The 10,741-nt window shown below is 38.1% G+C and overlaps 1 protein-coding gene across 1 annotated transcript in view; it reads right to left on the reverse strand.

The window, feature by feature from the left end:
- Positions 1-10,741, reverse strand: part of cfap61 (cilia and flagella associated protein 61) — a 183,179-nt gene that overhangs the window by 69,083 nt on the left and 103,355 nt on the right. Inside the window, exons 18-19 of the mRNA XM_048600915.1 lie at positions 7,775-7,943; positions 6,527-6,701 (exon numbers count right to left, since the gene is read on the reverse strand). Of these exons, the coding sequence (XP_048456872.1) occupies positions 6,527-6,701; positions 7,775-7,943 (344 nt within the window). The remainder of the gene's footprint in view (positions 1-6,526; positions 6,702-7,774; positions 7,944-10,741) is intronic.

Consider the following 10,741-nt stretch of genomic DNA (forward strand, 5'->3'; position numbering starts at 1 on the left):
TCATCTCCCTCTCATCTCATTATTCTGCTTTCCTCAGTGCTCTCTCCCTTATCCTACTGATTTGTCCCATTGCAAAACAAAGTTATACAACATGCACCACAAGTCTCCAAGAATTCTGAGTTCTTGCAATCAATGTCCTTTCCCCAGTAATTTTTGACTGAGCCTTCATCTGTTTCAGTCTTAAGAGCTAGAATTCATTTCCTAAAACTCTCTGCCTTCAACAATCTTCCTTTAAGTTGCTCCCTAAAACTTACCTCTTTGGCCATGCATTTGGTCGCATCTGAATATCTCTGTCATTGGATTGGTGCTTTTTGTTTAACTATGCTTCTGCGAAATGCCCTGGAACATTTTATTACTTCAAAGATGTTTTATAAGAGTGTAAGTTGATGCTCACATAACCACAATCATATACAGACTCTTTATAGTATGTAGCAGAGATCCACAAATGAGTATGAGTTCCTATCATGAGGTAAGAGCCAAGAGTGCGGAAGAAACACTTTGTTTCAAGGCTTACAGCTTCTCACCTGCTGTGCAGAGTCAAAAAAGGAAGTGCGGGTTGGCGGGGGGGTGGGGGGGAGGTGGGGGTTGATTGTTGTACTCTAAATACAGCTTGGTATTTTCCAGGAAAGCGGTACAGACTTGCATGATGTATTGTGAGTCATCATGCACAAGTTGCATATTAATAAAGCAGAGTCCTTATGATTTATTGAAGCAGTGGCAATATTTGAAGAACCCTATAGGTAATAAGTGTGCAGTCACTGACATCATGAACTGGGAAGAATCTTTCAATCTGCATAAACCATTGGATTCTTTCCTGCTACTTCTCAATATCCATAGAGGAAACTATGAATGTATTTTCTCCTATTTGCAAATATAGGTATCAGCCAACAGATTAAAGGAAGCATAAACTGCAGACTGACTGCTATTATTGATGTCCCCTACGGCAGCTTTGAAGGAGTGAGAGGCAATAAGGTTCAGGCAGCAGTGACCAATGCTGCAGCAGGGTCTGTCAGATCTAGTTCTATATCTAGGTCTGCCAGTTGGCTACTGATCTTCTTACACAATCTGGCACAACTCTGTCACAATTCCTCAAGAGAATCGTAGCCTCTTCTGAGAAATGAAGATATTTTGTCAATGCTTATAAACTATATGAAATTATTAATGATGCCCATTGTTGCAACTCTTACTTGCATCATACTCCTCATCTCACATCTCCTCTTCCCCGGGGATGATATTAGCAAGATCTCCATGAAAAAGGAAGTGCAATGCCAGAGTTCCTTAACAAGTTGTAATAAAAAGAAGAAACTACAAACAAGAAACTTTCAAACCAGTAAAGGACAAAAGGCTTGCATTTATGTAATGCTTTTCATGACCACTGGTTGGCGGGTGAAATAAGCCCCATTAGCGACTGCAAGAAAGTGTCTCCCAAAACTCTATACAGTTTTATCTAACAGCAGTTGATGATTGGTTCACATAGGTCATTCAAACTATACTTCACTTCATTTATAGAAACCATTGTTAAGTAGGAGTACTTAACAATGATTGTTAAGATTAGTGAAGATGAAACTAGCATTGGCATTTAAATTAGGTCAAAGTGGGATCTCTATTTTCACATATTCAAAAGCCTTTCCACCTGTTTCAGACTGGAACTCTAATTACCAGGTTTCAAATTCTCCTGAATCTTGTTCTGGACACCAAAGCAGTGGTACATTGTTGGAACCCAACAGCCATATGATATTGGCTACACTACTACATTGTGTAAATGGAGTGATAGCTAAACCTAAATCTGCCCACAAAACCCTTTCTCCAGAAGAGATTTTTTTTTGTGTGTGTGTGAGATTGGGCCACCCTAAAAATAAGAACATCGAAATTCACTTTTGGTAATATATAGGGCTAGACTTTTAAATGGCAATGAGGTGGAAATTGGTGGGGCGGTAAATAGTGAGGAGGATAGCCCTAGATTACAGAACGATATAGATGGGCTAGTCAGTGGCAAATGGAATTCAATCTGAAAATTATGAGGTGAGTGATGCACTTGGGCAGGGCCAACAAGGTCAGGGAATATATGAAGTAGGGTAGGATCCTGGGAAGCTTTGAGAAACACACCTTCCAGGTGAAGCAGTGCTTTACCCACATTTCAATTGATCTTTATAACTGAAATTTCTCATCCCTGGGATAACTCTTGGAAATCTCTTCTACTCTTTTTCCGTCCTATAGTGTGGTGCCCTGATCTGTACATAATACCTCAGAATGCCTATATTTCAATCCAGCATACTATGTTTCACTCAATTACATCCACGTTCAGCTCTCCCTATCCCTCTTATGCCAGACACAACCATTAAAAAAACACGTGTCTATTTGCGAAAAAGAGAAAAAGATGGAAAGCTAACAAAAATAATTAGTGCGAAAACAGTTGCAGGAAGAAAAATAATGATTTTTGTCTGTAAATGTTTTAGTAAGGAACAATTATTTATACTAAAATGTTCTTATTACTGTGGCGAAGCTGGGTAGAGTACTTGTGGTTTAGAAGGCAGGACGTTAGAATTTGTTTGTAAAATGATAGGGGGGAAGAGTGCATGGTCCCTTTAAAAGATAACGTGCTTTTCTAGGCTTGGAGATTTTTAAAAAAGTCTGCAGATGCACAGAGCTCTCGAAATTGAAACATTTGTATCAAAGGCTATACGGTTAGAAAAAAAGCTGCAGTTTGTTTCTTTAGCAAGCTGGCCAGTTTGAATACCAGCCAGTTAATTTAAACCAAGCACTTAGACAGTGAAAACCAATTAAATTTAAATCTGATGCCTTTGACAATTTAGGACCAATCCTCGTGTAAGAAATTGATAGGTCATCAAGGGTATAAAAGAAGGGATCATTTGAAAATCGGTCTGAGAGTGAACTGCCATCTGAAAAGAAACTCATTGGGTCTCACAGAAATCTCTAAGCCCTCAGAGTAAGCACCATCTAAATAAAGATACTATGACACTCTTAGCTAATATTCCTGACTCAAGAATTCAACAGAACTGAATATCAGTGGAGAATGCACAGAACATTCTGGAAGACTTATCCTGGCTGCAATTTTTGAGAGATTAAGTTTTAATTATTTTTAAAAATTAATTTGTTATATATAAGTGGGACTTGTATTTATTTGTAACAGCATTCCATTAGAATTTTGTTTTATTTGGGAATAGTTAGTAGTTAAGGGGGAATTATTTGATTTGTTAGTAGTTCTGTTAATTTGTTCACTGTTACAGTTAGATAAATAAATTGTTACTTGTTGATCATAGAGTAACTGTCAGGAGTTCATTTCATTTAACCTCTCCTTTATAACAGATTGGGGGGTGAGAGGTAGATTGTACCACTTTTCACATTTCCTTTAACAGTTTACGAGGCGAGGCGAGCTTCCCTTGGCACTTTGGTTTTAATTTTCAGAAGTGTTCAACCTCCCCTCCGTAACATTACAAAATAATGTATCATGCAATTCAGTAAAACAATACAACATAAGTGTTTACTCGTTACTCGTATTTGTTATAGTCAATATGGCTAATAATACAAGACAGTACAAGGATTAGGAAGTCAAATGTTAAATTACTGTTGTTAATCAACTGGATTATTGTAAAGAAATATATCAACAAATAGTCATTAATCAGCAATTGCTCAGTCTTAAGTGACAGGCAATGAACAATAAATGTTTAATACCATAACGTGATGCACCAACATCCTAAATAAAAGACCCTATAAACATTAACAGGTTTGTTGAAAATGCTTTCTTGACCAAGACTGTAAATACATTATATTAATCCTAAAGGAGCCTGGGAGATTGTACCTAAGTGGTTAATATGATGACCAATTACAAGAATGGAATTACACTTACTACCAGACAAATTTGTGTTAAAATGGAAAATGATTCTTCATTATAAAGCAAAATCATTTGCATTTCAAATGAATATAATTACAATATACCCTTGATAAGTAAATTAACAGTTAATCACGTAATTAAATGGATATTCGTGTGTATTCTTCAGTTTAGTTGCTCTAAACAACACTGCAATTTACAGTTAATTAAAATATTTGATAAATTTGAAAAACATGGGAACGCATCTAAAATTCCAAATAATTTCTGCAGAGTTGGGAAACAAAGCTAGAGGAAACAAAGATATCACAAACATAAACATAATTACATCATTTTGAAAAATAAAACATATCTTAAAACTTCTTGCATCTGTTAGGTACCTTGAGGCTGGTAATTTTCCTAGACAGGTTTTTATTTTCTGTTTTTATTGTATTGTAATCCTTTTCCATTTATATTACACAAAAAAGTATCACTTCATAGTTTCAGTTTCCTTTAGTTTTAATTTGCAGCCACAGTTTTGATAGGGCAGGTGGAAAGAAGATGTTTTACTTCTGGAAAGTCCAAAGCTAGGAGCCATCAGTATAAGAGAATAAATACAATAAAGAATTCAGGAAAAGCATCTTTAATCAGAGAATGATTAGAATTTGGAAATAGTGTAATCTGGAGTTGTGAGGTATAGGGTTTTGGAGTGAGAGGAGTTGAGCAGAAACGTGGAGTGAAGATAGCATGGGCATTGTTGGGGTGCTGAGCATTTTTGAGGGCTACGGGGAGGTTGAGAGGAGTTGAGTATTGCTAGAAGTGACAGGTTCAACCCTACCCCTCTCACCCCAAAACCCCACACTCCCCAACAATACCGACTCTCTCAACATTGGCCAGACAAGAGCCATGGATTCCAGAAAGTGAGTCGACAGAGGGCGGTTTTAAGAAAGGGTGAACACTGTTTCTGGAAGTAGTAAGTATTGCTAGGATGGGAGGTCAAGAAATGACCTGGAATGGGGAGAGTGAATATTGTCAAGTGTTAAGGGGAGGATGAGCATTGCTGGAAGTGATGGGAGGGTGAAGAGGGCTGTGCATTGTTGGGGGTGAGTGGGGACTGAGCACTGATGAGGTGGAACTCAGCATTGTCAGGGATGAGAGGAGGGTGAGTACGATGTACGGGGGAAAATTAGGGTGATCACTGTTAGGGAGTGAGAGAGGTTTAGCAAGGGGATGTACAGTATTGAAATTGACAACTCTATTTAAAACAGTGTAGGTCAATGAACTGAAGACAGAACTTAAGGGAAATATCTTCGTTTCATGACGATAATTGGGGGCATGGCTGCACTGGATTAAAGCTCACCAGTTACGTTTGTCTCTGCAACTCTGTTGGAGTTGATATCAGAAGATGGAAAAACTGTTAGGTAAAATGATAAGTGGGTAGTTGAAATCACATTTATGATTGCACACAGTATCTCTGACACTGAAAAGAAGACCTGACATGAAAAGAAGAATTGAGAAAAAAGCCTCAAGATGCATGAAAGGAAAAAAAATTTCATTGTGGCACAAAAGTAGCCAGAGAAGGAAGGAGAAAATATTCCAGACCTAGGGAAAAGTAGAGGAAGGGAAATAGAATACTGAACAAAGGAAGGAAAATATTACAAAACAGAGAAAGAAAAGATAGAGAAATATAGAATCAGAAAGTGAAAATATTGAAATCATTTGTTGTTGTTTGTCTGGAGTGATATTAGTAAAATGTCCTGCAATACAAAGTGATGTAATTTATACCATATGTTCCTTCTTAATTAATAGAAGTGATTTTTGGAGTTGGTTTAAGGGAGAAATGTTGGGCTCCAAACTGGCTGCTCTTAGTTATCGCTGTGATGAAAACATTCTAATAATCTGCCAACTGATTTCAGCAATGTTACAGCTTGAGGAACTCGGAGAGAAAAGAGTCAGAGAGAAGGTGTGTGCTGTTGTAGAGGAAAAGGAGATGAAGATCTAAAGACAAAGAGAAGAAGTCTTTTGGAGCAGATGAAAAGCACTATTAAGTGAGGGAGAGAACAGAATAGGGAAGATATCAGACTGGTATCAATATGACAGGTGGATAGTTGGAGTGGTTTCAGCCTTTGTGCAGCATTCACGATATTTCCCTTCCACTGCCATTTTAATCAAGGACATATCAGATACAGGGAGGCCTAAAGCCTACTTAGTATATTGAAATTGTGACCCAAAGATATCGTTAGCACCGCAACATGAGTTTTTATTTGAAGTTGGGAAAAAAATAAAGTGTGCAGAAGAAGCTGAGGCAGCTGTTTTTTTTTTAAATTTTTGTTAGGATTTCATGTATGCTATGAATATGAGTCTTTTACCAGACACCTCAAAGAATTTTTGGCCAACCCAGTCCTGGTCTTCTCTTTCCATCCCCTCAGTGGTATCTCTTTGGAGACCCACCAATTAACACAAATTTTATGCCAGTGATCACTTGCTTAGTCAGCATAGGCTTTTTGCTTAAATTCCATAACTTGCATAAGTTCTGGCCACAGACCAATTTCCTGCCTTAATCACTGTTTTCACATCATTTCCATTGGCTTTGGGTAGGAAATAGTGTAAATTTAGATGCATTTACTGTCCACTATTAGTATTGTCCCAGAAGATCTACTCGTATTCATCATAATACTTGTGGTAATATTAAAGCTCTACCTTTAACATTTCCTTCATGCTTTTTGAGCCAATGTAGTGCATTTTCACAGTCATCATGACTATTAAGAACAAAAAGATTGGAGGGTACTTTTCCTGTAAATTGCTGGTCAGGGTCAACAGCCACATCCTTATTTGACAGCACGTCTTTGATATCCACTCCTGTGGGACAAGGAACCTGTACAATAGGAAATCTATTTCAGTCAACTTTAATAAACTTATATATCATCCAACTACTTTTCTTTGCTATTATTCATGAAAGAATCAAAATTTCTGCAGAATGACCACCATAATACAAAAAGGCCATTTTTGTATTTCCATAACTGTGAACGTACATCTCAAAAGGTGATTTCTCCATACCCCAGTATTGTTGCTGACCACAAAAGAATTTAAGTATCATGACAAAAATTGTAAGTTGATGTTGATGGAATTTCAGTCAATTTTGGTCAGCAAAAATAGGGGTAATGGGTGAGCAATAACTTGTATTTATATGGTGCCTTTCATATAGAGCTATGTCCCATAGGACTTCTCAAAGATAACCAGAAATAAAAATATGCAATTGTCATGGTTGTACTGTCAATGTCGACAACGGAGTCACATCTCAATCATTCTGTGCTGAAATTACTGTAATCCTATCATGACAATGTTGTAAATACAAATTTCATTAGCATGGTAATCTTGGACTACTTACAGTATTCACCCAGAAAGACTGTAAACTACAAAGTACTTTGTTTGTGCTGGAACATTACAACAAGTAGAAATAATAGGATCTAGACACCTCCAAGAGTGGTATCTAACACTTGTCAAGGCCTGAATACATCTCTAAATCTAATTATTATATTAAATATATTGAGGAGAATTTTAAATACCCAGAATTTGTGGTTTGGATTGGGTGGGAAGTTAAAATGTTGTATATCTAAATCTAGACATTAACCCGTATCCAAACTAACCACTTCTGATTTTAATCCCCCTGGTGTGACAGGGAGGAAAGAGAAAATGCTAGTTAGGTTTTATGTTATGTTCAGAATGGCTGAGATATATTCTGTAATCAGTCATCGACACTCACTGTTAGCCTTGCATGCAAACACAACGGTCACTTGAAACTATAACCCATCCAAGAGTCAATGCCTTGACAAAGGAGTAGACAAGAGGAATTTAGCAAAAAGAGAAAAGGAACGAGGATGTTCTGTACGACAATTTCAAATAATCAAACACACTCGACATTTTGCTTAAATGGGTACTTACGCATACCTGATACTGTAGTCCAGTACACAGGATTAGATGCTCATACGGCACCTTTGTGTCTCCTGTTACTAGTACATATTTTGAAGCTCTGTTTATACCAATCATCTTGCCAGTCACCACATTAACCCAAGTCTGCAATGATATCTGTGCGTGATCATCATTATTATAGTTGTACCTGCAGGGGGAAAGGAACAGTGTTAAATAACAATTCTGCTTTTTATAGAATTAATCAAGTGCATCGTGGGCCTCTGAGATCATTGATAATATGGGCTAAGTGGAGCTTGCAGTCAGATATCATATATAAGGTGCAGGTGGTAAGAAAAACAAGTAATGTTCTCCTGCCAAAATGACAAACAATATCTGTGGTTAGCTCATTTCGAAATGAAAATCGAAAAATTAACAGATCAAACTAAAGGATGATTCAATTCTTTGATAAAACAAGCTGCACTGCTCATTAAGATTATATGTAAAGATTAAGTTGTATGTTCATTTTATTATCGTTCAAGCTAATTTCTGTCTAATTTCTGCTTTATGGCAAAATAAACTTTCAGTATATAGCACCTCTAGTGCATAGAACCTCTAGTACCAGTATATAAACAAAGGATATGCCAAAGTACACAGTCCTTATAATGCTCTTGAAATGTGGGCAAAAATGGCAGTTAGTTTATACATAATTATTTGCCACGAAGAGCAAGATGTTATTTGAGAGATAAATACTGAGCAAATTACTAGCATAGCACTCCCAAACAAGTTTTAGTAGTGCCATGGATCTTTTGTATCCAGCCGAACAGGCAGACAGGGTATCTATTTTAACATCTCATCTGAAAATCAATATGTCTGACAATAGGACATGGCTTCGGCTAGATTTTGTATTCAAATTTGGTTCATAATTTTCTGACTCGGGGATGGCAATGATACTATTGAGTTAAGGATGTTATTTATAAACATCAAACTTATACTGTTATGGTAGATATTGGGTTGGTTCAAAGCACCTTTTCAAATACGACTATAAACATTTGCTCAACAAATACATTAATTATACTAGTTTAAGATGTTGTTCACTTTAAAATTGTTGTTTGATTTGTTGTTTAAAATTATTGTACTCGTAATAATTGACATTTAAAAAAGATTATTATGAAATTACAACAATGTGGCTGCTCTCATTTGCTTGATATGTTAATTGGCACAACATGCTGAATTTTGCCAGTTGGGTGGAAATGCATGCTACCGACATCTATGGTCAATTTGTGACCCTGCCACCTGAAATTGAGGGGCAGCAGCTAATTAAGTGGTTCCACTGGGGTTCCTTTCAAGAACTGCTGGCCAAATCAGAGGGCTGGCAGCTCAGCAGCCTCAGTATTGCCACGAGGAAACTGCAGCCACTGCTGTAGCAGACAGGGACCCTGCAGCTTTGGAAGACCGGCTAAAAAACGTACATTTTAAAAATTCATGCCCCGAGAACTGGAGGGGAAACCTGTCCAGGGATTTTGTTGGAGCAGCAGATGCTGTCTTCCCCACCTGTTACCCGCCTTTGGTAAATAAAAGCCCTTCTTCACTTGGGCTCCTGCTGGGAGACTTTGTTTAGCTGGGATACTTCCCACGTAGCAAGTGGAGTTGAAATGCTGGCAGCTTTTATAAGGTCTTTATGTATATAAATTGACAGATCACCTCTATGTGGTAAGTAGTCTGACCAATTCCGAACCCATTATCAGTAAAATTACCTAATGTGGAACATATCCAGGAAGCTGATCTACCAAGGCTCCTTGCAATTTTATGAGCCCCCCGCCTCTATTCTCATCTCCTGGGGGCCAGCAAGACTGGGTCCAATTACTCTTTAGCACACCTTGGTCATTCTTTCAATCATAACATTACCTGATTACCAAGATAGCTAACATTGGTAAAATCTCACCATATGCCTCCTAAGTGTTTTCTATCTATGTGATGGAAAAGACACTATGTTGCTGCTTCTATATAAAATGGTATCACTTGTACAGATGCATGGAATGTGGACGATTCTGTGAACCTAATGTACTCAGGTTAATTTTCCCCTTTAGTACAGTATCCTTTATAGCCTACCTGGTTTCTGACTTCTCTAACAGCTTCACTCAGAGAGTGTGAAAAATGTGGAGCTCACTGAAACATCGAGTAGAAATTAGTGCCCTCTTCTGAGCTGAATTTGGAGGATGGAGGGTATTTAAGTGGCTAGGAGGATGCTGGGTGGGGATGGAGTTGCTTTCCCATTTTTGCCTTAATTAAAGCAGGGCAAGATGGCTCGTGGATGGCCTTCCTGCCCTGATCCAATTTGAGGCATTTGTGTTGGCATCCTTCCATTTACAAGACACAATGGACATGCCTTCATTTGATACACCTTTGCTGATGGCGGAGAAGATCAATCCTTAAGAGGCAGGTCCTGTCGCAGGCACAGCATGTGAAGCTGCTGAGTGGTATTGTGAGTGGTTGCACTTGTTGTTAAGCTACTGTTAACATTGGTTAATGTGGCAGGGCTCATCGGCCCACAAGTGTTGCCATTTTCAATGTCTATGGTTTTCTAGACATGCTTGCAAGCATCCTTGATGCAGAACCTTGGCCACTCCAACAACCTCACCACACAGTGGTTCCCTGGGGATGTAACTGTTTTCCTGAAGCCACTTTTGTTTGAATAGGACCAAGACATTTGGGAGCTCTGTACTGGAGAAGGCCACTGTAGTCGTGGTCTTCCCGTGCCATGGTATACCCATAACGTACCACAGGCAACAGGATGAGAAATTATTAAGCTTCTTGTCACCAAGTTTCACAGTCATACAGCAAGGTATTGAGAATATAAAAACAATCAGAATGGCCTTATGGCACAGCTTAGTGTTATCCCACGTTTTGCAAGTTGGCCAAAGATGGAAACAGCTTTCCTTTAGCATGTTTCAGAGATAGTAGGAACTGCAGATGCTGGAGAATCTGAAATAACAAGGTGTAGAGCTG

Source organism: Rhincodon typus, chromosome 9 (genome assembly GCF_021869965.1).
Source record: "Rhincodon typus isolate 14 chromosome 9, sRhiTyp1.1, whole genome shotgun sequence".
NCBI lineage: Eukaryota > Metazoa > Chordata > Chondrichthyes > Orectolobiformes > Rhincodontidae > Rhincodon > Rhincodon typus.